At 43.8% G+C, this 25348-nt stretch overlaps 1 protein-coding gene across 3 annotated transcripts in view; it reads right to left on the minus strand.

The window, feature by feature from the left end:
* Positions 1-24828, minus strand: part of PAPOLA (poly(A) polymerase alpha) — a 96140-nt gene extending 71312 nt beyond the window's left edge. The window contains exon 1 of one of the 3 annotated variants that reach the window (XM_030558797.1): positions 23327-24820. In XM_030558797.1, coding sequence (XP_030414657.1) covers positions 23327-23334 — 8 coding nt within the window. In that variant the 5' untranslated portion in view covers positions 23335-24820. Of the gene's footprint in view, positions 1-23326 lie in introns of all 3 variants that reach the window. The other 2 variants (XM_030558796.1, XM_030558798.1) reach the window with 2 other exon arrangements.
* Between the last annotated feature and the right edge of the window lie 520 nt (positions 24829-25348).

Below are 25348 nucleotides of genomic sequence, written 5' to 3' on the forward strand. Positions count from 1 at the left end.
TCAGCAAAGGACCTCCATACACAAAAGTCCTCTCCTAAATCATCATATTTACCAAACGACTCGAGGATAGCTAATGCAACGCCTATTTTTTAAAAATGTTGCAAAGGCGATCCTGGCAGCTACAGGCCACTAAGACTAACTTCAGTACCAGGCAAATTGGTTGAACCTATAGTAAAGAACAGAATTATCAGACACAGAGGAGCATGTTACATTGGGGAAGAGTCCACACAGCTTTTGTAAAGGGAAATCATGCCTCACCAATCTATTCGAATTCTTTGAGGGATTCAACAAGCATGAGGAAAAGGACGATCAAGCTGAAATAGCATACTGGAACTTTCAGAAAGCTTTGACAAGGTTACACACCAAAAATCTCTTTAGCAAAGTAATCAGTCATGGGCTAAGAGAGAAGGTCCTCTCATGGATCAGTAACTGGTTATAAGATAAGAAACAAATGGTAGGAATAAACCATCAGTTTTCACAATGGAAAGTAGGAATACTGTAGCACGATTCCCCCAGGAATCTGTACTGGGACTAGGACTGTTCAACGTATTCATAAATGGACCTGGAAAAGGGGGGTAAAGACTGAGGTAGCAAAGTTTTCAGACAATATAAAATTACTCAGGAGAGTTAAGTCCAAAGCTGACTGAGAAGAGTTACACAAAGCAATCTCATGAAACTGGGTGACCAGACAACAAAAAAATTACAGATGAAATTCAGTGTTGATAAGAGCAAAGTAACTCATACTGGAAAACAACCCCATATTTTTTATACATACATATATATTATACACACACACACACGCACACAAAATCACGGGGTCTAAATTAGCCATTACCAGACACGAAAGAAATCTTGGAATAATCAAGGATAGTTGTCAGAAAAGAGCTACTCAATGTGCAGCAGCAATCAAGAAAGCTAACAATGTTAGGAACCACTAGAAAAGGGAAAGAAAATATGACAAAAATACCACTACATAAATCCCTGGTAGTCCCACATCTTGAATACTGTGTGCAGTTCTGGCTGCCCCATCCCAAAAATATATATAAAAATTGAAAAAGGTACAGAGAAGGGCAACAAAAATGATTAGGGGTATGGAATAGCTTCCATATGAGGAGAGAATAAAAAGACTGGGATTGTTCAACTTCAAAAAAAAGAGCATATGATAGGGGTTCATAAAATAATGAATGTGTGGAGATAGTGAAGAGAGAAGTGTTACTGACCCCTTCTCATAACACAAGAATCAGGGGTCACCCAATGAAATTCATAGGTAGCAGGTTTAAAACAAACAAAAAGGATGTGCTACTTCATACAATGCAGGCAATTTGTGGACCTCGTTGCCAGAAGACGATTTGAAGGCCAAAAATGTAACGGGGTTCAAAAAAGAATTAAGCTCATAGAGGATAAGTCCATTGATGGCCATTAGCCATGGTAGTCTGAGACTCAACCCACGCTTTAGGTGTCCCTAAACCTCTGAACTGTCAGGACCTGGAAGTGGACAATAGGGGATGGATCACTCCATAATCCCCTTGTTCTGTTCATGCTCAGAAGCATCTGGCACTGGCCACTGTCAGTAGACCAAAATATTGGGCTATATGCACCACTGGTCTGACCCACATGGTCATTCTTATGTTGTCGTAGTGATGCAGGCAGGAGTCTCACTGCTGTTGGTCTTCAGATTGGCTGCAGCATCCATGCTTCTCAGCCCCCTGCTCCCTTTTTCAGGTAAGCTGGAGATCAGTCCAAGAGGCAGGAAACCTTAGCCACTACGACAGTAAAGGGCTCTCTGTGTAGGAGTCCTCGTGCAACCCCACTGTGGACTTAGCATAACTGACTGTTAATGAGAAATTGCCAGCATTGAGAAGGGCAGCATAAATTGTTTTACTTGGCATTTGTGGGTGGAAGAAGTAGCCTTAATTAGAAGCTCCAAGTTCAAACTCGGAGGAAACCAGGATCTTCAGTCACAAGAGGTACCTGACAAGCAAGGGGCATGTGATTTGGTGAAATTGGCAAAGTTTCGCTGATAATTAGATTTATTACCTGGACTAGTAAGTACTGGGTATGTTTTTCAAGGTTAGTATTTAATCTACAGACTAATGGTGCATTTAGGCTGTGATGCAGAGAATGGCTTAGCAGCCTGCTTATCAGATTTGGCATCATATGCTCACTGATGTCAAGGTTAAAGTCTTGTAGGCAAGAATGGCACTGGCCTTCATTCTTAAATTATATAAATTTGAGTTCCATGCAGTTTCTTGCATGAATTTTATTATTTTCCCCACAAGACTTTTTTAAAAAAGTAAAGCCCTGTCCTTTCTGTATGGACAGGGAAGAGCCTATCATGGATTTTTTTAAGAACAGGAACCTGCTCCAGGGGTACCGTACAATTCCCCAGCTCTCCACAACTGTTACATCTGATGTTCTAGTTAGCTGCTTTCCTCCATTGCAGAAACTGGTGCATAAACATCAAATGTTACAATATATTGTTCTTATCTGGGACACATTTAATCAGGAGCACTTTAGTGGGACATCTCCCAGGAAACTGTCCTAGCCTAATTACCTTTTACTATCATGACTTGTCTTAGTTGGGGCAGTATTAGTAACAGTAAACTTTCAGCAATAAGATTAATCCAAATCGTAATTAATTTCAGGGCATGCTGAAAGACGCTCCTCTTCAGTAAAACATTTCTACCATAACTGGCAAGATGATTAATACTCTGCAGGCAGTCTCTTCCAGGAGTATAGCAGGAGCAGAAAACTCATCATTCACTAGAGATTTTCACCATGCTGATTTAGTTTATAGGAAGTGTTTAAATACTATGACAATAAATACTAAAGAAAACCCTATGGCCTTGCCTCCACTAGAGAAATCAACAGTTTGTAAGTGATCTGCTACTAAATTCATGTAAACACAAACAATTCAGTGTGTCCATATTAAACATACTGAAATAACTTAAGAATTTTTGCACGTCTACCCTACATCAACAGGAGCACTACTCTAAACAATCGCAGGCTGTGTCTAGAGAGCTGTACCAATGCAGCTGCACTGCTGTAAAATTTCTCATGTAGCCGCTCTATGCCAATGGCAGAGAGCTCTCCTGCCGACACAGCTGTGTACACTAGAGCTTATGCCCGCATAACTTGTGCTGCTAAAGGGGTGGAATATTTACACCCGAACGACATAAGTTTTGCTGACATAAGTGGAAGTGTAAACATAGCCTCAGTCACAATTTCCTCTAAGTACCTATGCCACAGTTCCTGGCACAGCTTCCAGAAGCGTGAATTCCAAGAGATTTCAGAAGGCTTAAGGTGAATTGTAGGGCTGTAATGGAAGAACTAGTTGAAACATACCAGCAATTCTGTCCCCTCAGATCAAAATATTTCAGGCTGAAATTTAGGCTATTCTAAATGATATTTACCATTTTTACAAGCCACTTGGAGCACTTTTGTGTTAAGTCATTTTAGGAAAAACAAATGGTACACTGCATGACATATTAGTGTAGACAAGGCCTAGGATAGCTAGCAAGAGATGAAATTGACTTAAGGGAGATAAATTTAGCTAGTGTGAAGTAATTAAGTGATGTTTAAACACATTTAAAAAGACAGACAACAGTTCTTTTATTTGAGGCATTGTTTGTATTAGAAAATTAAGCTGTCTCAACTACATTGCTCAGAGGTGTGAAAAAATCCACACCTGAGTGGCATGGTTAAACTGACCTAACCCTCATTGTTCTTTCCTTGACCTACGGTATGTCTACACTAGAAACTTCCAAGCACTGCCACGGAAGCGCTCCCATAGCAGCGCTTTGAAGTGCCAGTGTGGTCGCGCACAAGCACTGGAAGAGAGCTCTCGCAGCACTCCCAGTGCTCAGAGCCTGTCCACACTAGTGCTTTAAAGTGCTCAGACTTGCTGTGCTCAGGGGGGGGTGATTTTTCACCCCCGAGCCAGCAAGTTAGAGCGCTATAAAATATAAGTGTAGACAAGCCCCTAGCTACTATGTCTCAGAGACATGAATTACCTACGCTGATGTGAGATCCCGTCCTGTTGGTGTAGGTAGTGTGTACACTGAAGCACTACAGAGGCACATCTGTGCCACTGCAGCATTTCAAGTGTAGACAAGCCCCTACTATTGCCACTATTCCCATACAGGCTTAAGGGGTATGCCTTCCTGAGATTTTGTGGTTCACAAGCTGTTAAGACAAACGGATCCAGAATTTTACTAGCTTCAACAGCAATTATTAGTTTATGAAAAATCCCATACAATACAACAAATGTAAATGCAATATTAAAGTTGAGAAATGAAACAACAAATGTCAAGAAACACAGAATCATGGTGCTAAGCTAAGAAGACTTGACAAAAATTGGTTTGTGTTGCATTTTCCTTCTTTATGATGTAAAATGGTCATCCCTCTTCATTGCACTCCCCATGTATGTACATGTTCTGCTTTGTTTTTTAACCACATCAAGATTAACAACTCCGGTTTTCCCTGGTTCTCCTCATAAAATCTTTGGGGGTTTTTTTCCCTTAGGAGAGGGGTTCAAGGGGGTAAAGGGAAAAGAGGTGGCAGCATGTGTTTCAGAGTTAGCTCTCTGATTGATGGGGCAGTATATCCTTCATTCAACATATTAGCCACTGAAGTTATGCATTAATAAAAAGCAAGAGTTTTAAACAGTGACTAAAACCCCCTTCCCAACTGCTCAACCTTCACTCTTCTCAACTGTGATGTCACCATTTTACTAGTGCTAGTCATTGTAAAGCCTTCCAGGCCTACTTGAGGTTTTTGTATTTTTTTAAAGCCTTCATTATACGTCATATAGCAAAAAAAGGTACAATTTTTATTCTGCCCACCACCTCAACTTTGTTTTGTCTAAATTTGGTCTCTAATAAAATGTCTCTGACCCTTTTTGAGGGAGATGGGAGCGGGGGGTGGAGGAGAGGGGTAATTTACAGCACAAAACAATTTTTGGACCTTATTTGAATGTCTGAAGACAGCAAGTTGAAAAATTCATTCAATTTACAGCCATAACGACTGTGGTTTACATTACTGGGCCATATAATTGTAAACTACCTTTAAAATTATTGAATTTTTTTTAAAACTTGGCTTGATTTTTAGGGCTCAGTACAATCAAACCAAGTTGAATATTCTGTACATAAAGCTGCATATGAAATTCTAGGCTGCATTATATTGACAGTAGTATGACAGAGGGTATGTCTACACTAGCACTACGTCAGCTGGCACACTGGCACTATATCTGTCATGCAGGGGTGTTAAACCCTCCTTCCCATCACTCTCCCCCAAAAGATTAAAGCTTTGCCAACGAAAAGTGCAGGTCCACAGGCGTGTGCTCCTACCAACAAACAGCAGCTACACTGTAAGGCTTTTAGCAGCACGGCTGTAGCGGCACAGCCATCTTGCTAAAAGCTGCATAGTGTAGCCATAGCCTGAGAAAGATCTCTCTCTTCAAAAGCAATGTCACAAAGCTGGTGGATCAGAGTATCTGTCCCCATCTATATGGATACCGCAATGTTGTACAAAAATAGCTACACTAATAGTCACCATTGTTACAAAATTGTAATAAATTTTGTACAAAATATGTAATGCAAGATATCTATGGAAAAAACTGATTTTCCAAGTATGATTACCTTGTTTATATGCATGTATCTTTGTATCTGTTGTTATGAATATTAGCTATGTACTTGTATCTTAAACATGGTGTTGTATTCCTGAGTGACCTTCCCCAGCCAGATTTCCATCAGGATTAGTCAGCTGTGTGTTGATGGCCCATTAAGGATACTTAACTCTCACAATGGGCCACAGAAGAAACACCCAGATACTGCAGAACCTCAAAGTTAGGAACACCAGAGTGACAAACTCACCAGTCAACCACACATCTCATTTGGAACTGGAAAGTACACAATTAGGCAGCAGCAAAGACCAATATAAAAAAAAGCAAATACAGTACAGTACTATTAAAACACAAACTATTAAAAACAACAAAACAACAAAAAAAGAGCATCATTCTTCTACTAAGGGCTTGTCTACATCACAAAGTTGCAGCGCTGGTGAGGGGATTACAGCGCTGCAACTTAGAAGGTGTACACATCTGCAGGGCATCACCAGCGCTGCAACTCCCTGTTTGCAGCGCTGGCCGTACTCCTGTTTTGTCTCGGGTGTAGAGGATCCAGCGCTGGTAATCAAGTGTAGACACTTACCAGCGCTTTTCTTGACCTCCGTGGAATAAGCAGGTATCCCAGCATACCTGAGGAAGCGTCTGGTAATCAAGCAGGTCTCCTTCCCTGCGGTTTGCAGGGGGGTTCGGGGAACGCGAGAGCAAACCGCGGCGAAGCTGGTCTCCTTTCCCGGTTTGCTCTCGCGTTCCCCGAACCTCCGTGCAAGCGGGTCTCCTTCCCTGCGGTTTGCAGGGGGGTTCGGGGAACGCGAGAGCAAACCGCGGCGAAGCTGGTCTCCTTCCCCGGTTTGCTCTCGCGTTCCCCGAACCCCCCTTGAAGCCGCCCAACAGTGCTGCAGTGTGGCCACATCTAACACCACTTGCAGCGCTGGTTGCTGTAAGTGTGGTCACTCTGCAGCGCTGGCCCTATACAGCTGTACTAATACAGCTGTAACAACCAGCGCTGCAAAATTGTAGATGTAGACATACCCTCAGTAAAGTTTCAAAGCTGTATCAAGTCAATGTTCAGTTGTAAACTTCTGAAAGAGCAACCATAACTTTGTTCAGTTACCTTCCTTAACTCTAAGGGCTAGTCTACACTGGCAACATAATAATGTGGCTTGTGTAGTCGTGGCAGAGTGCTGGGAGAAAGAAGCTCTCCCAGCACTGGTGCACTGACTACGCAGGCGCTTTACAGCGCTAAACCTGCTGCGCTCAAGGGGGTGTTTTTTCACACCCGTAAGCGAGAAAGTTGCAATGCTGTAAAGCGCCAGTGTAGACAAGCCCTAAGATTCAACTGTAACCCTACTCATGTGATGTGGATGTGTGACCTCGGACTCCATTTTCGTCAGTAACTGTCCATACATACAGACTGTGAACTTTGTTTGGGATAGTAAATTTCCATACATGTGGGAGATGATATTAAAAGATACCTGAGACATCTCCATTTTGCCTCATTCCTGCTCTAATGCTCTGGACTGCAGATTTACAACTAAAAGAAGTATTTTAACTATGGACCAAGGACTTTCCAATCTTTAGAAAGTTACCAGAGACACTTTTGCAAGCTAGCAGTCTATATCATCACTGCTACAAACCGATCTAATCATTTGTATGTTTATGATCTATTAACCATTTATAACTCTATTCTTTTCTTAAAGAATCTTTAGTTTACTTATGATTGGCTGACAGCATGATATTTGGGTAAGATCTGAAATATATACTGACCTTGGAATAAGTGTCTGATCTTTTGGAATTAGTAGAATCTCAATATGGTAAACTGGATTTTCAGTAACTTCTCATGACAGACTTGTTTGTCTGGATGTGAGCCAAGTGCTGGAATGCCTAAAGGGGACTGAGTTAGGGCTTGTCTACACTGGCACTTTACAGCGCTGCAACTTTCCTGCTCAGGGATGTGAAAAAACACCCCCGAGTGCAACAAGTTTCAGCGCTGTAATGCACCACTGTAGACAGTGCCCCAGCGCTAAGAGCTACACCACACAAGTCCTGTTAGTGCTTTAACATTGCCAGTGTAGACTAGCTCTTAGGCTTCCTGTTAACCAGTGTGGTGCTACAGAAGCTCTTTTGCTACTAGTTTGGTGAATCTAATCATAGAATAAACCACCAATTTTGGGGGACTGTCTTCCCTGTTTTTTGCAGTCTGCCCTAAGGTGGCACTCTCAGCGTGGTCGAATCCAGGCACCCAGGCACAGTACCAGTAGACCTTGGACTTAAAGGAAAAGCCATAAAGGTAGTGGCATGTCTCCCCCCAACCCCAGTGAAAAAGCAGCAGAGTGGAAATGAAGCTTCTTGTATATTTTATAGCTCCAGGAAGTGCGATGAACTTAATAATAGAAGTACATGTACAGGGTTCTCACCATAAAGAGCATGCAGCCCAGCTTTCAGGATCAGTCCTATATTGATTATTTTCCATAGAGTATTAAACATGTAAAAAGGCTTAAGGGTTCATTTTAACCATTACACTACTGAGTGTCATACATATAAATGCACTTGCTCTGAAAAGGGAACTTCTGATGGAACTTCTGTGCAAATCAAACATATCAGGCATATTACCTATTTTCTAGTCTTCATTATTTTCATGCAACCGAAACACTGAAGCCTTATTACATATCATGCTTCGACTGATAATAAGCACAGTATATACTTGGTGCACCCTCAGCGCAGGGAGTTTTAGTCACATTATTAAACAGAATACCAATTGAAATTTAATAAATATTTTGGATGTTTTTCTACATTGTCAAATATATTTCAATTTACAACACAGAATACAAAGTATACAGTGCTCACTTTGTATTACTTTTATTACAAATATTTGCACTGTAAAAATGATAAAAAGAAATAGCATTTTTCAGTTCATCTCACAGAAGTACTGTATTGCAATCTCTTAATCGTGCAAGCAACTTACAAATGTAGATTTTTTCGTTACATAACTGCACAAAAAAACAAAACATTGTAAAACATTAGAGCCTACAAGTCCACTCAGGCCATGTCTACATCTAAAATTTTGCAGCGCTGGTTGTTACAGCTGTATTAGTACAGCTGTATAGGGCCAGCGCTGCAGAGTGGCCACACTTACAGCAACAAGCGCTGCAAGTGGTGTTAGATGTGGCCACACTGCAGCGCTGTTGGGCGGCTTCAAGGGGGGTTCCGGGACGAGAGAGCAAACCGGGGAAGGAAACCAGCTTCGCCGCGGTTTGCTCTCTCGGTCCCGGAGCCAGCCAGCAAACCGCAGGGAAGGAGACCTGCTTGCTCGGGGTTCCGGGACCGAGAGAGCAAACCGGGAACGCCGCGGTTTGCTCTCTCGGTCCCGGAGCCAGCCAGCAAACCGCAGGGAAGGAGACCTGCTTGCTCGGGGTTCCGGGACCGAGAGAGCAAACCGGGAACGCCGCGGTTTGCTCTCTCGGTCCCGGAGCCAGCCAGCAAACCGCAGGGAAGGAGACCTGCTTGCTCGGGGTTCCGGGACCGAGAGAGCAAACCGGGAACGCCGCGGTTTGCTCTCTCGGTCCCGGAGCCAGCCAGCAAACCGCAGGGAAGGAGACCTGCTTGCTCGGGGTTCCGGGACCGAGAGAGCAAACCGGGAAAGGAAACCAGCTTCGCCGCGGTTTGCTCTGTCGGTCCCGGAACCCCGAGCAAGCAGGTCTCCTTCCCTGCGGTTTGCTGGCTGGCTCCGGGACCGAGAGAGCAAACCGCGGCGTTCCCGGTTTGCTCTCTCGGTCCCGGAACCCCGAGCAAGCAGGTCTCCTTCCCTGCGGTTTGCTGGCTGGCTCCGGGACCGAGAGAGCAAACCGCGGCGTTCCCGGTTTGCTCTCTCGGTCCCGGAACCCCGAGCAAGCAGGTCTCCTTCCCTGCGGTTTGCTGGCTGGCTCCGGGACCGAGAGAGCAAACCGGGAAAGGAAACCAGCTTGATTACCAGAGGCTTCCTCCTTCCACGGAGGTCAAGAAAAGCGCTGGTAACTGTCTACATTGGATTACCAGCGCTGGATCACCAGCGCTGGATCCTCTACACCCGAGACAAAACGGGAGTACGGCCAGCGCTGCAAACAGGGAGTTGCAGCGCTGGTGGTGCCCTGCAGATGTGTACACCTTCAAAGTTGCAGCGCTGTAACTCCCTCACCAGCGCTGCAACTTTCTGATGTAGACAAGCCCTCAGTCATACTTCTTGTTCAGTCAATTGCTCAAACAAGTTTGTTTGCATTTGCGGGAGATAATGCTGCTCGCTTCTCATTCACAGTCACCTGAAAGTGAGAACAGGCGTTCGCATGGGACTTTTATAGCCGGCATTTTAAGGTATTTACATGTCAGATATGCTAAACATTCATACGCCCCTTCATGCTTCAGCCATCATTCCAGCGGACATGCTTCTATGCTGATGATGTTCGTTAAAAAATAATGCATTAATTAAATTTGTGAATGAACTCCCAAGAGGAGAACTGTAGGTCTTCGACTGTTATACCCACATTCTGCCATATATTTCATGTTATAGTAGTTTTGGATGATGACTCAGCATGTGTTGTTCATTTTAAGAACACTTTCGCTGTAGATCTGACAAAACACAAAGAAAATACCAACGTGAGATTTCTAAAGATAGCTTCAGTACTTGACCCAAGGTTTAAGAATTTGAAGTGCCTTCCAAAATCTGAGGAGCACAAGGTATGGAGCATGCTTTCAGAAGTCTTAAAAGAGCAACACTCAGGGTCTGTCTACACTTACCATTTAAAGTGCAAAAAGTCTCTTTTTTGCGCTAAAACCACGGGAGCATCTACACTTGTTAATGACTCAGATGTTTCACTGCAAAAAGAAAACCCACCTTCACAAGAGGTATACAGCTCTTACCGCTGTTCTTTTCGCGCTGCTGTGAAAGTGAAGACACGTTCTAGCAGTGTAAACATCTTTTGGCCTCTGGAGGATATCCCACAGTTCCAAAAGCGACCACTCTGGCCAGCATCTCCGCTGCTCTGATGCACGGATGTCTGCCCCTCCTCCTGTAAGCCCCAGGAAGTTTGAAGCTCTCTTTCCCTTTTCTTTGTAGATGTGGCAGGGAAAGTTGCCAGACAGCAGGTGGTTTTCAAAAAGATGCCTTCCGCTCACCCCCCTTCCCAAAAGACCTATCCAGAGAGCTGCACTGTCGGATAGCTGCCCTACAGCACTGCTCTCATCAGTGATAGAAGTGCTGGTAGTCTAAACACTCTCTTACACCTGAGGAATTGAGTGAGTACACAAACCAGTGCTTTACTTTCATGGGTTCCCTATTACCAGTGAAACTTACAGCGCAAAATCTCTAAGTGTAGACATGCCCTCAGATGCGGAAATTACAGAACCGGACCACCATGAAAATCAACTTTCTGCTGGTGGCATCTGACTCAGATAATGAAAATGAACATGCATCGGTTCACATTGCTTTATATTGTTATTGAGCAGAACCCGTCATCAATACGGACATATGAACCTTTAGTGCATCTTGGCATGCAAATATCTTGCGATACCTGCTAGAACAGTGCCATGTGAAAGCCTGTTCTCACTTTCAGGTGACACTGGGTATGTCTACATCTACAATTTTGCAGCGCTGGCTGTTACAGCTGTATTAGTACAGCTGTATAGGGCCAGCGCTGCAGAGTGGCCACACTTACAGCAACCAGCGCTGCAAGTGGTATTAGATGTGGCCACACTGCAGCGCTGTTGGGCAGCTTCAAGGGGGGTTCGGGGAACGCGAGAGCAAACCACGGGGAAGCAGGTCTCCTTCCCCGGTTTGCTCCAGTGTTCCCCGAACCCCCATGCAAGCAGGTCTCCTTCCCCGCGGTTTGCTCTCGCGTTCCCCGAACCCCCCTGCAAACCGCGGGGAAGGAGACCTGCTTGCACGGAGGGGGTTCGGTGAACGCGAGAGCACACCGCGGGGAAGGAGACCTTCTTGCACGGGGGTTCGGGGAACACTGGAGCAAACCGGGGAAGGAGACCTGCTTCCCCGCGGTTTGCTCTCGCGTTCCCCGAACCCCCCCGCAAACCGCGGGGAAGGAGACCTGCTTGGGTGGGGGATTCGGAGAACACCAGAGCAAACTGCGGGGAAGGAGACCTGCTTGATTACCAGAGAGGCTTCCTCAGGTATGCTGGGATACCTGCTTATTCCACGGAGGTCAAGAAAAGCACTGGTAAGTGTCTACACTTGATTACCAGCGCTGGATCACCAGCGCTGGATCCTCTACACCCGAGACAAAACGGGAGTACGGCCAGCGCTGCAAACAGGGAGTTGCAGCGCTGGTGATGCCCTGCAGATGTGTACACCTCCTAAGTTGCAGCACTGTAACCCCCTCACCAGCGCTGCAACTTTGTGATGTAGACAAGCCCACTGTGAACAAGAAGTGGGCAGCATTATCTCCTGCAAATATAAAGAAACTTGTTTGAGAGACTGGCTGAACAAGAAGTACAACTGAGGACGTGGAGCCTCTAAAATTTTACATTGTTTTATTTTTGAGTGCAGTCATTTTTTGTACATAATTCTATATTTGTAAGTTCAACTTTCATGATAAAGAGATTGCACTACAGCACTTGTATTAGGTGAATTGAAAAATAACATTTCTTTTGCTTTTTACAGTTGAAATATTTGTAAAATAATAAATATAAAGTGAGCATCGTACACTTTGTATTCTGTGTTGTAACTGAAATCAGTATATTTGAAAAAGTAGAAAACATCCAAAAATATTGAAATAAAAATGGTATTCTATTATTGTTAAACAGTTTGATTAATTGAGAATGATTTTTTAAATGGTTCATCAGCCCTAGTTAAAACAAAATATTCTCAGGCATATTTGCTCACATCATAAGTCCATCCTTCCACTGGGACTGTTTTCATTCATTGTGTTACATGTATCAATAAGTTTGTAACCTCTCTGGGATAGGGTTTTTCTCTTATTTTATGCTTCTGACATGCCTTCCACTTATGGTGCTACATAAGTAAAAGTAATCCTTTTATGAGGAGCACACTGTATTAACTATACAACACTGACACATACTAAGAGTAGCTGAGATGGCTAAAAGCAAATACCCAATCAAAAACTGTAAAAAAACAGGAAACAGAAATCCACGTGAGCATCATTTTCGCTAATATAGTTAAAAATCCCTCTGTTATTAAGTCATAATGAAAAATGCAATTATTAGTTGACATTCTCTAACAATTCAGGTACTTAATGCCTTATTCAATACTCCAGTTTACTAAAAAGTGTGATATTCTTGCTTGTGTGAGGAATTTAAGGACTCTGTCCACTGGTTTTTCATGAAGGCAGCTCAAAAAAGGAGAGACTTCAAGTCAAGTCTTTTTAAAAAGCCAGGCTAATTTAACTAGATAAATTAACATGTGCTTTATAAAATTAAAAAAAAAAGAGCTGATTTGTAATTTTAAAATATTTAATAAAGTAAATCTGTAGAGAAAACACACACTCCAAGTCCCATGAAAAGGAAAATCCTGCGCAGCCTTAACCATGGAGCTGCTATCTGTGCCTCCATAATTATAGCAGAGCAACAACTCTGCTAAAGTTATAGTGCAGCATCACTTTCTGTTTAAAGGTAGATTATTCATGGTGCCTTAAAACCCACACATTGATGCATAGTCTTGAAATTTGCTGTGCTTCATGATAGTGAGCAGAGCTAATGGTCCAAACACCTAAAATACAGCCTCCGCTGTAAAAAAACACACACCCCAAAACCAATATTTTACAAAATCATGTATTTTTTTGGCTGCACATCTGAGGCTCCAATTATGGCTCTCATCCTCCCAAAAGAGAACTCAATTGCTCTGGATTTATCTAGTGTATGGCACCTGCTGCACTTTTGGAGAAGCAAGACAAAGTAAAAAGCAAAGTTTTTAACTTAAGGCTGGAGCATGCCAAACTGATGTGTCCAAAAGACCACAATGCAGGTCTACAGGCAAGACTCAGCTGGCTCTGCTGAAGCAATAGGGTTCACAGGGAATACGCTGCCATAGTAATTTGGTGTCCCAAGGCAATATGCTGTGGTCACCGAACCCGAGCTGCATGCATGTGCTGGGAGCTATCCTTAGCAGCTTTCAGAAAAGTTGTCTTGTGCATATTCCTTGCTCTCTGCCTGCATTTAGCAGGGGCTCCTTCTGGAATTTTAGCCCCGAGACTAAGATTTCTGGTTTAAGAGAAGTATTTTTCCAGTGTTCTAAAAACCATATGCAGACTCAGATTTTACTTAAGTACTGCCAAGGAAATTAGCATTAATTGAATAGAGGGAAGAAGAAAGACTCTTGTAAGCAGTTAGAATAATGTAATCGTGCTTCTTAAACAAGGGGACCAATGGTGATCAAAGGAAAGCAAGCTGTTTGGTTGGCTGGTCAAACAGTTCCTGATACACAGATCCTCTTAACATGAGCTGCTCAGAATATTTTCAAGCCAGGAGGGAGGAAATGGTGTAGCTGGGGATTCGGCGCAGGAGGCCTATCACCTCCACATTCTCCCTTCTCCTTTGAAGTCACCACCCCTTCCTCAGCCCCACTCTATTTTTCTTGACTGGGCATTGGGGAAAGATATCTCCTATTCACAGCTACATCCCTCAGGGAAGTGACCACAGAGGGTCTTGCCTCATGCACTGGGTGGGGGAATGAGGCAGCAGTGACTGGGGGAGAGCGAGGACCCTCCCCCTGTGTAAGCTAGTATCCTGAGGGCTCTGCTTTTCCGCGGAATCCTTGCGCCCTTGTGTGTTAGCTAGGATCTGGAGGGTTATAGCCCTTCTCCCTGCATTAGCTGGGATACTAAATGCCCAAAAGAGGAATGATGAGTACACCCCCTGAAATGAATGGAGCGGTTCACATGTCTCAGAGCTATTGTTTCAGGGTGCATTTCCTCCAGTGCGTGTTCCTATTCAGCTGAGAACATCTCACTGAGATGACTAGGTCACTGCACACCTCTCTGGGCCTCTTATGCTTAAGGCTCCGTGAGAGAGAAAAAGGCATCCTTTAAAAAATGGAAGTTAAATCCTAGTGAGGAAAATAAAAAGGAGCAAAAACTCTGGCAAATGAAGTGTAAAAATATAAATCGGGAAGGCCGAAAATTTTTTGAAGATGCCTCACAAAGTAATAGGAATATATTTAAGTACATCAGAAGTAGGAAGCCTGCTAAATAAATAGTGGGACCACTGGACAATTGAAATGCTAAAGGAGCACTCAAGGACAATAAGGCCACTGCAGAAACACTAAATGAATTCTTTGCATTGGCCTTCATGGCTGAGGATATGAGGAAAATTCCCAAACCTGAGCCATTCTTTTTAGGTGACAAATCTGAGGAACTGTCCCAGACTGAGGTGTCAGAGGTGGTTTTGGAACAAATTGATAAACTCAACTGTAGTAAGTCACCAGGACCAGATGGCATTGACCCAAGAATTCTGAAGGAACTCAAATGTGAAATTGCAAGACTACTAACTGTAGTTTGTAACTATCATTTAAATAAGCTTTTGTACCAAATGACTGGAGAATTGCTAATGTGAAGCCCATTTTTAAAGAGAGCTCCAGAGGTGATCCTGGCAATTACAGGCCAGTAAGCCTGAGTTCAGTATGGGCAAACTGTTGAAACTATAGTAAACAACAAAACTGTCAAACACATGGATTAACTTAATTTGTTGGGGAAGAATCAACATGTTTTTTGTAAAGGGAAATCATGCCTCACCAATCTACTAGAATTCTTTGGGGCGGGGGTGTCAACAAACATATGGACCAAGGGAATACAGTGGATATAGTGTACTTAGATTTTCAGAATGCCTTTGACAAGATCGCTCACTGTTAAGGAAAGTAAGTTGTCACGGAATAAGACGGAAGGTCCTTGCATGTATTCGTAACTGGTTAAAAAATAGGAAACAGAGGGTAGGAATAACTGGTCAGTTTTCAGAATCGAGAGAGGTAAATAGTGGTGTCCCCCAGGGTCTGTACTGGGACCAGTCCTATTAAACATATTCATAAAGTATGTGGAAAAAGGGGTAAACAGTGAGGTGGCAAAATTTGCAGATGATACAAAACTACTCAAGATAGTTACTGTACATACTTGATCATAAGCTGGCTCATTTATAAGCTGAACCCCTCGCCCCACACATCCATCTTGGGGGAGTAAGTAAAAATGGAAAATTTTTATAACCCGTTCAATAAGCTGACCCTATAATTCAGGGGTTAGCAAACTTTGGCTCCTGGGCCATCAGGATAAGCTGCTGGTGGACAGAGATGGTTTGTTTACTTCGAGTGTTCATAGGCATGGAGGCAAACCTAAGTAAACAAAGTGTCTCGGCACACGAGCTGCTTACCCTGACCGGCCAGGACAGCAACTGGTGGGGAATTTTTTTTTTCGGGGATGGGGGGGGAGAAGCTGCAAGTCAGGGGAGTAACCCCTATGACCACCCCCCACATGACCCCACCCCTAGCCCAGGACCCCCACACTCTTACCATACCATCCCTTCCAACCTTATCTGGGGGATGTCTCTGACCTGGCTGGAGCTGCTCCGGCTGGCCAGACCGGGCGGCGCAGCCACAGCCTGCTCTGGCTGACCAGACCCAGCGGTGCGGCCACAGCATGTTCCAGTGGGCTGGGCCAAGTGGCATAGCTGCAGTGTGCTCCGGCGGGTGTGGCCACAGCCTGCTCTGGGGGGAGAGGGGGAGCCGAGCAGCATGGCTGCAGCCTGCCAGTCCCGGAGCGGAGGGACTCTGGCCCAGCATCTTCCCTTCTGGCTCTGCTGGCTCTCTTTGCTCCTTCTGTCCCACCTCTCCCTCTTTATACCTGTTCATAAGCCGACCCCCTTCTCTGGAGCTTCTCTTTTTTACTAAAAAAATTCAGCTTATGAACGAGTATATACGGTAAGTCCCAAGCAGACTGTGAAGAGCTACAGAAGGATCTCATAAAACTGGGTGACTAGGCAATAAAATGGCAGATGAAATTCAGTGTTGATAAATACAAAGTAAGGCACATTGGAAAACAATCCCAATCATGTATATAAAATGTTGGGGTCTAAATTAGCTGTTACCACTCAAGAAAGATCTTGGAGTTATTGTGGATAGTTCTTTAAAAACATCTACTCAATGTGCCACAGCAGTCAAAAAAGCAAACAGAACACTGGGAATCATTAAGAAAGGGATAGATAAAACAGAAAACATATTGCCTCTATATAAATCCATGGTACTCCCATATCTCAAATACTGCATGCAGCTGTGGTTGCCCCATCTCAAAAAAGATATATCGGAATTGGAAAAGGTTCAGAAAAGGGCAACAAAAATGATTAGGAGTATGGAACAGCTACCATATGAGGAGACATTAATAAGATTTTTCAGCTTGGAAAAGAGACCAAGGGGGAATATGATAGAGACCTATAAAATTATGACAGATGTGGAGAAAGTAAATAAGGAAGTGTTATTTACTCCTTCTCATAACACAAGAACGGGGGGGGGTGGGGGTGTCACCAAATGAAATTAATAGGCAGCAGGTTTAAAACAAACAAAAGGAAGTATTTCTTCACACAACGCACAGTCAATCTGTGGAACTCCTTGCCAGACGATGTTCTGAAGGCCAAGACTATAACAGGGTTCAAAAAAGAAGTAGGTAAGTTCATGGAGGATAGGTCCACCAATGGCTATTAGCCTGGTGTCTCTAGCCTCTGTTTGCCAAAAGCTGGGAATGGGAGACAGGGGATGGATCACTTGATTACCTGTTCTATTCATTCCCTCTGGGGCACCTGGCATTGGCCACTGTCAGAAGACAGGATACTGGGCCAGACAGACCTTTGGTCTGACCCAGTATGGCCATTCTTCTGTTCTTACATACATGCACCCTTGCAATACAACTCTGCCCCCTGTAAGTGATGCCCCAAAATGCCACCACCACATGTACTACCACTCTATCCTCACAGATACTGCAGAAGACTTTGGGAACAGAGCACATGAGCACTGTAGGACAAAGTCTAACCCTTCTCTTTGTTAAGCCAAATCTTCATGTTTAGGTAAGGTGCAGCAAACAGAAGCTATCTATACCTACCCTGCACTCAAAGAATGACTTATTCCACACAAGCGACCTCAGACTTCAGTGTTACTAACCCTTCACACCCTTTCACCGAAGATTCCTTCTGAGCCATTACCCTTAACTAAGCCCTGGAGACTACTGTCATATATGCAAACAGGTTACTGACAATGCCGTCAAAAAACACTACCATGTTTGTGCACCCCTACTGATGCAAATTTAAAAAATACAGTTCGGAAGTGAGGCATACTTTATCTCTTGAGGTATACATGCACATGCCAAGACGCTTCATCTTATCCCTCCAACAATGAATACAGCTATATCTAACACAGTGAACACAGATGGAGTGCATGCAGATAAATGCTGGAATTCAAAGCTGTGGAACACAACACAACAGCACATTCTTTGAGTCTTTCTTCATATGTACTTACTGTAGATTCATAGATTTTGAAGTGAGTCCTATACTGAGCCTTGTAATTCGTGACTGACTAAGGCATCTTCCAGTAACATATCCAATCTTGATCTGATGATACCAAATGATGGAAAAACCTACCACTTCCCTTGGTGGTTTGCAAATTTTTTCATCACCTTTACTGAACCATTCCCAGTGGCTTCTGCCAGCTCCTGGTGGAAGTAGGCAGAATTAAAGTTGCACTGCAGGTGTGCTCATGCCCTAGTTTTCAGATGTTTATGTTTAGCCACACTATATTCTGGAATGGCACAAGGCCCCACTGGGCAGCCTTAACACTGCAATAACCAAGTTCGGGGGTATTTATCACACCCACTACAAGATACCAGGTTGCATTCCTGCTAAGAGCACTGTTTAAGCTCCAGAGGAAAAAAAATCTCTGCCAAACTTCTAGGGAACTCTGCACGTGTCATCTGAATGAAAACGACAGTAACATACTAGCTTAGAGACAATCACTGGCTTGGTGTCCATATACAAGTGGCAGAGCATTGGAGAGTGCTTTCTGTTTGCTAAAAGGTGATAGCTGTAGCAGAATCGAGGTGGAAAGAAGCTCTACAAGTCCAACATATAAATTGGAGTATGCAGCATTAGAAGGACTTAGCAAGAGATATTGCAACAGTATTTTACTTCAGACTCACAAGATTATCTTTGGAAAATAAGGAATAGAAACCTGATTTAAAACATTATGTTCTTCAGAACGCTATTTCCCACTTGGCACTGTTACACAGGATTTGAAAATTCCACTTAACATTACCATATTAAGAAGTCACTACAGGACTGAAATTGATATATTAAGAAGGAAAAAAGAAGAAAACTGTTCTTCCAGTGGTGGTGGGGGGGCCGGAATCACATTGCTAGTGCAGTTGCTCTGCACTGTGACTATGGCATAATCTTCAATACAGAGATTAGGAAAATAATGATAAACAACTGTTTTTTAAATTTTATTCTTGAGAAATAAAGATTGCCCACTGAGTTAAGACACTGGAACAGAAACAAACAATGGTATAAAGACAAAACTGGTAAGTATACTAACTTCTCTCCAACACACATACCATCATTCATAAAACACTGATTCCAGCCCATTCACAAATGCAAAATTCTTCCACGCCCAACAAATTCAAACCAGTTTGAATGTGACCTCAACTTACTTATATCATAATTAAAAGCTCTTGAATTTTTTTATTTATTTATTTTTTTTAAGTAAAAACCACCACAGAATTATACTTTCTTGTACCTGAGTGGTTTAGAAATGATTTTGTGTTTTAGGTAGCTAGATATTCTAGTGACCAGAGTGGCATAAAAACCTTAGATTTCTGGAAATATGAAATGAGAATTAATTAATAAAGTTGAGTTTAAGTACAAATAATTTAATTCCAAAACTCACAACTTGAATCAGGTGAAGTATGATTCAAACAAAGGGTCAGACACTGCCCTCAACCCAAAATGGAGCTCACATTGACAGCAAGGAACATGTACATGTGGACAGGATATATTTGCATTTTTATAGCACTCAGAAGCTAAGAGTGACCAGATAGATGGCTCAATGTAAAATAAAAATAAATAATAATAACTGGCGATATACCTAACTCTTAGAACTGGTAGGGACCTTCAAAGGTCATTGAGTCCAGTCCCCTTGCCTTCACTAGCAAGACCAAGTACTGATTTTTGCTTCAGATTCCCTAAGTTGCCCCCCTCAAGGACTGAACTCACAACCCTGAGTTTAGCAGGCCAATGTTCAAACCACTGAGCTATCTCTCCCCCATCTATTTCTCTATCTTTGTGTCTACTTCTGGTGATTTTATCTATTACAATAAAAACATATTTTTGACTTTTTTGATCATGTAAACATTCATAGGCCAACTTATACTATTAAAAGTGAAAGAATTCTACAAATCCAGTTTAATAGCTATTATTCACAGTCCATTCACTCTTCGTATTTCTCATTAAGGATAATAAAAATAAGGCCAACTCGACACTCAGAGATTGCACCAATTTAAATCAATTTAGAAGCATTTTTATACTGTAATTTCTCTGTGCAGGCCAGCCCTAAGAGAGTCTGTCTCCAGTTTATAGTCAGTTTCAGGTTCTTACTGTCCCAATGTTTCCATTTCAGACAATCCAGAGGAATTCATGTTTGTAAATAGCATTATAATATTTTTTTTAATTGTGGAAACAGCTAACTCTCTTCAGTTTTATAAAAGCTCGCAACAAAATTTAAGTTGAACACATTCCTTTAAACAGCTTTCACCTTCCACCCCAGAAACAGTATCACAAAAGTGATGGATTAAGTGACAGCCATATATCCCTTAAACACAAGTGTTTGTGAGGCTTAAACAAACGCTTATGAGGCTGGATCATCAAATCAAAAGGGCTATATAACTTTCAGCTAATAGTATTGCAAACAGAATCCCAGTTTGTATTTTGGTGTTTGAGAATGCCTTAAGATAAAAAATAAAAATGTGTCAGATTCCTTACATTCTTTATGTTGAGTTTTTGTTAACTGAATTTTGGTTTTTTTAGTATTACATGCTTTTGTATGTTCTCAAATCGAAAAAGTGATAACTCCTGGGGCAGGGGAAAGTCTTGTGTTTGGTAGTATAGGGCTTCCTGGAATGGAAGCAAAATCCTGATTGGGGTCTCCAGGCGCTATCGTGCAAAACTAAAAGATCTACAAGAAGATCATAGAAAAGTTAGGGTGACTCTACCTACACATGCTGTCAATGCAGAAGTGAGGTTTTTTACCCACGAAAGCTTACACCCAAATAAATCTGTTAGCCTTCAAGGTGCCCCGGACTCCTTGTTGTTTTTCTAGCTACACACGTTCTGAAAGTGGACTGAGTAGCAGTGACTGAGCCAGTGGTGTGTGTGTGTAAGAAATCTACTAATGTTAAATGCAGGTAAAAAATTTATTTTCCATTTTGCATAAAGGTTAATGCCTATTTGCATTCAACAGGAGGAAAGCATAAGTATCAAGGGGAAAGTAGCATGCTAAGTTTTCAAAATAGTGAGAGATTTTAATTAATGCCCCTACTGATCTAAAAGAAGTCAGAGGTACCACTTCATAAATTCAGAGATTAACTAACATTATTGATTGCTTATATTGTACCAGTTTGTTTGGAGTCATGGCTGTCTAATGAATTTTAAATTCCCAGCAATTCCACAGTCATACAAAGCATCACTACAGGGATTTTTAATTAATAAAACTTGTCAGTCTTTTCTAATTAGAGTAACAAGTTCATTTAAGAGATCAACAGCGCAAGTTTTTAAAATTATGATTTGTAAAATTACTAACACTTCCTAAATGAACTATATAATAATGTACTACAGCAGTCCAACTGTACCATGCAATAAATTAAATTCCTTTATTTTCTATTTCAAAAAAGTTCTCAGGATGGAAATCTGTATGACAAGTTCAATCTGGAAAAGACTGAATATCAGAGTTAAACCCTATAAATAAAAAAACCATAGTAACCTAATAATGTATATAATTTCAAACTTGTACTATATGTGAAAGAGTTTGGGACTCACCTATTCACAGGCCTACATGTGCAATGGTGCAACTTTAGAATGGAGCCACAAATGGAAAAGTAGGTACAAAAAGAATTACTCACCTTAATTTCATTTTCTCGAGATATAAAACCCACTATGGAATTATCTACTGTATACGAGACCCATGCTTTTTTGCAGTCTTTTTATAAAAGCTTTGCAAAAAAAATCTTTATAATGTACACCTCCAACCAAATATATTCAGCCACTCATCATGATAGTAATGAAAAACACTAAATATTAACTCAAAGATATATCCACGCCACTCAAATAGTAAAAAAAAGAGTCTTGGTGTGTTCTGTTACCTCACTGAACCCCCTTCGTTTGTATACTGTCAAAATCCTAGATGACTTCAAGCTCTGCGGGACATGGATTGTATGTATATTATGTTGTGTTTGTTCATCGTGCACAATGGCGGGTTCTGGTCTACAACTGGGGCTCTTAGGCACTACCATAATACAAGCAAATAATAAAACTAACATTTGTATAGTGCTTAGCACAGTGGGGTCTCCTGACTGGAGTCTTTACATGTTACTACAATCAAATTCATGTCACAGAAATACAGAGATGCTCTTTTGAAAAAAAAACATTCTTGGGATTTAAAAAGACAGTGCATGTAATTCCTTATTTAAATCTGAATCATGTCTTTCCACAACACTATCAAAAAAATCTTTTGTAAACCAACCTGCCTGACCTTTAAAAAATATTTAATTAGCCCCCCATATTGAGGTGTCCACTAAATGTAGACAACTGTAATGGGCCTATGCCAAACAAGAACCTTCAAACTATTAAAAAGAAACAAAGGAATGCAAAACTTCATCTGTCTCCAACACTGCCCCATCATTAAGCAAGGTTGCCAAACCTGCTGCAAAGAAAGAGCTACCCAGAGCACCAGTCCTAGTTGTTCCAAAGAACTGTAGCCAAGAGATAACAAACCCCACTGTTTTTCAGAGCTGAAATGGTGGTGGGAAGTAGAGAAAGACAAGTACGATGGACTACCAGCTACTAGCTTCCACAGGGCAGGGGGCGCTAATGTCATGGGTTTACAGAGTAACCTGAACTGAACGGCTTTTTTCCAGTCTAGTAAAGGGATTGGAGAAACATTTGCAGGACACTGGCTTAGTCCGAAGGAAGCACATATTAGAAATGGAGGTAAAAGAGCAGCACTTCCACGTGCATCGCTTCTGTGGAAGAGGCTCCCTGAAGGCCGCGATTACCTCCTCATTGTGTGCGGGGGAAGGAAGGAATGAAGGCAGGCGTGCGGCCCCCGCCGCGCGGTTGCATGAGCACAGAGGCCGCGCGGCCCCTCACGGTGGAAAGGAGGCCGGCTACAGGGAGCCCTGGCAGAACGATGTACGGGCTGTTCCAGAGTCTGGCAGGGGGCCGGTGCTGCGCGGCGCCTTCAGCCCTCCCATCCTATCATAAGGGGGCTCAGAAAGATCAGAGACCAAAGGGAGCGAAGCCCGGGAAGCTGCGAATCCGCGGCCCCTCAGGTTGCGGCACCGGAAGAGTCTTGTGGCCCAGGGAGGGGGGCAAGCCGAAGCCCCGCTACGCAGAGGAAGAGCTTGGGGGAGAAGGCTAAGGGGAAACAAGGCGCAAGCCTTCGAGACACCCTGCCGGGTTCCAACTTACAACGGCATCGTCTCTCCGGCTCCCCCGCTGCCGCCGCCTCTTCTTCGTCCCCCTCCTCCTCCCCCACTGCCGCCTCCGGACCGGTTACTCGTCCCGCCAGGAAGTGGAAACCGTGAGCATGATATGGGCCGGAGTAGGGCCCTAGAGGGAGGAGGGAGCTGTTCGCTGGACCGAGCCGCTGCCGCCGCTTCTCCTTCCTCTTTCCCTTCGGCCTCCTCCTAACATGGCGCCCGGGCGCTACCACAGCAACGTTCTAGAACGGGGGCCTACGCAACGACGCGTCCCCCTTGTACGCACGACACGCAGAACCGCCGGCGCATGCCCACTAAACGCGCGGCTGGCCGGCAACACGGGATTTGTAGTCCTAAGCAGGGAGAGCGGCGGTGGGTTTTGAAAACAAAGTTCTAACGGCTACCGGGAAGGGGAAGGAGAAGGAGAAGGAGAAGCGCACGCGCAGAAGAGTCAGAAAAACGCAGCTTTGTCGGCGATTCGTGCGGGGGGGAGCTCCCAGTGAGCCTGTCGTTCTGTTCCCTTTGAGAGCAGCGTCGCCCCCGCCCCCCAAGGCAGGGAAGCCCCCCTCAGGGCGGAGCGTATGCTGTTGCGGAGCGGCGCAATGCCTCCCTGCGTGACGGTGGCCGGGTAGCCTCGCCCTGTCCAGGGGCTAGGAGAGCGCTCGGCGTGGAGAGAACAGGCTTTCAGAGAGCCCGTTGCAGGCGAGCTTGCGGTGAGCTCCCTGGGCCCCGGTGACTGGCAGAGCTGCAGCCAGCTCCGGGTAGCAGAGTCTGTGCCTAGCGCTCCTCCTGCAGCTGTCGGGATTTACACACCAGACCGCCTTCCCGCTTGGTAACACCCGAGACTGCACACCCACGAGACTCCTGTCCCTTCTGGGGAGTGAGTAGGTGACGGCCTGACGCGACACGCTTTACACATAAGTAAACAAGGCAAAGCCACAGAGAGAGGGAGTCATTGATTCAAAACGAGGACTCCGGACAGCCTTCCTGCTTCTCATGCTGGTGCTCAGACTACTCGGTTTCTCTTTTTATACTCCATCCAGAGCAGAGTTCTTATAGTCATGCCATATGGAAGGCTCACCGCGCATATGTTGCAATGAAGTCCATTTTTGTACCTTGGAAAATTGAAGGATTGAGTTCTCTCATTTTTTCAAAAAATTCCCTCCTAGATGTCTAACGTTTCAGCAGCAGTCAGAGTTTAAGAGAATTTAGTGGTGTGGTCTGAAACTTTATTTTATTCACATAAATCCTAATAAGAAAGAAAATTCAGTTTATTGTCCAAATCAACGATTAGTCTCTGTAGGAATTTATGCAATAGAGTTTCTGCTGGGAAGAAAAATCACTTTCAGGGCTGGTCCACACTGGGGCCTTGGCTACACTGGAGAGTTGCAGCGCTAGTGGCGGCTTTAAAGCGCTGTAACTCACTCACTGTCCACGCTTGCAAGGCAGATACAGCGCTGTATCTCCCTGGCTACAGTGCTAGCTGTACTCCACCTCGGCCTGGGGAATAACAACTGCAGCGTTGGTGATGCAGCGCTGCTCTGCCAGTGTGGCCACCAAAAGCGCTGTTATTGGCCTCCAGAGGTATTCGGAGGTCTCCTAGAATGCCTGTTCAGCCACTCTGCTCATCAGTTCGAACTCTACTGCCCTGGCCTCAGGTGACGCTCCCATTAAAATGCCTCAGGAAATTTTAAAAATCCCCTTCCTGTTTGCTCAGCCAGGTGTGGAGTGCAATGAGTGAATCTTTCCAGGTGACCATGCCTCCTTGTGCCAAACGAGCCCCAATATGGAGCAATGGCAAGTTGCTGGACCTCATCAGTGTTCGGGGGGGAGAAAGCTGTGCAGTCCCAGCTGTGCTCCAGCCGTAGGAATTACAATACCTATAGGCAGATATCAAGGGCCATGCTGGAAAGGGGCCATGACAGGAACGCGCTGCAGTGCAGGGTTAAAGTAAAGGAGCTGTGGAGTGCCTATTGCACAGCCCATGAGGGAAACCGCCACTCCGCCACTG

The sequence above is a fragment of the Gopherus evgoodei genome, chromosome 4 (assembly GCF_007399415.2).
Source record: "Gopherus evgoodei ecotype Sinaloan lineage chromosome 4, rGopEvg1_v1.p, whole genome shotgun sequence".
Lineage (NCBI taxonomy): Eukaryota > Metazoa > Chordata > Testudines > Testudinidae > Gopherus > Gopherus evgoodei.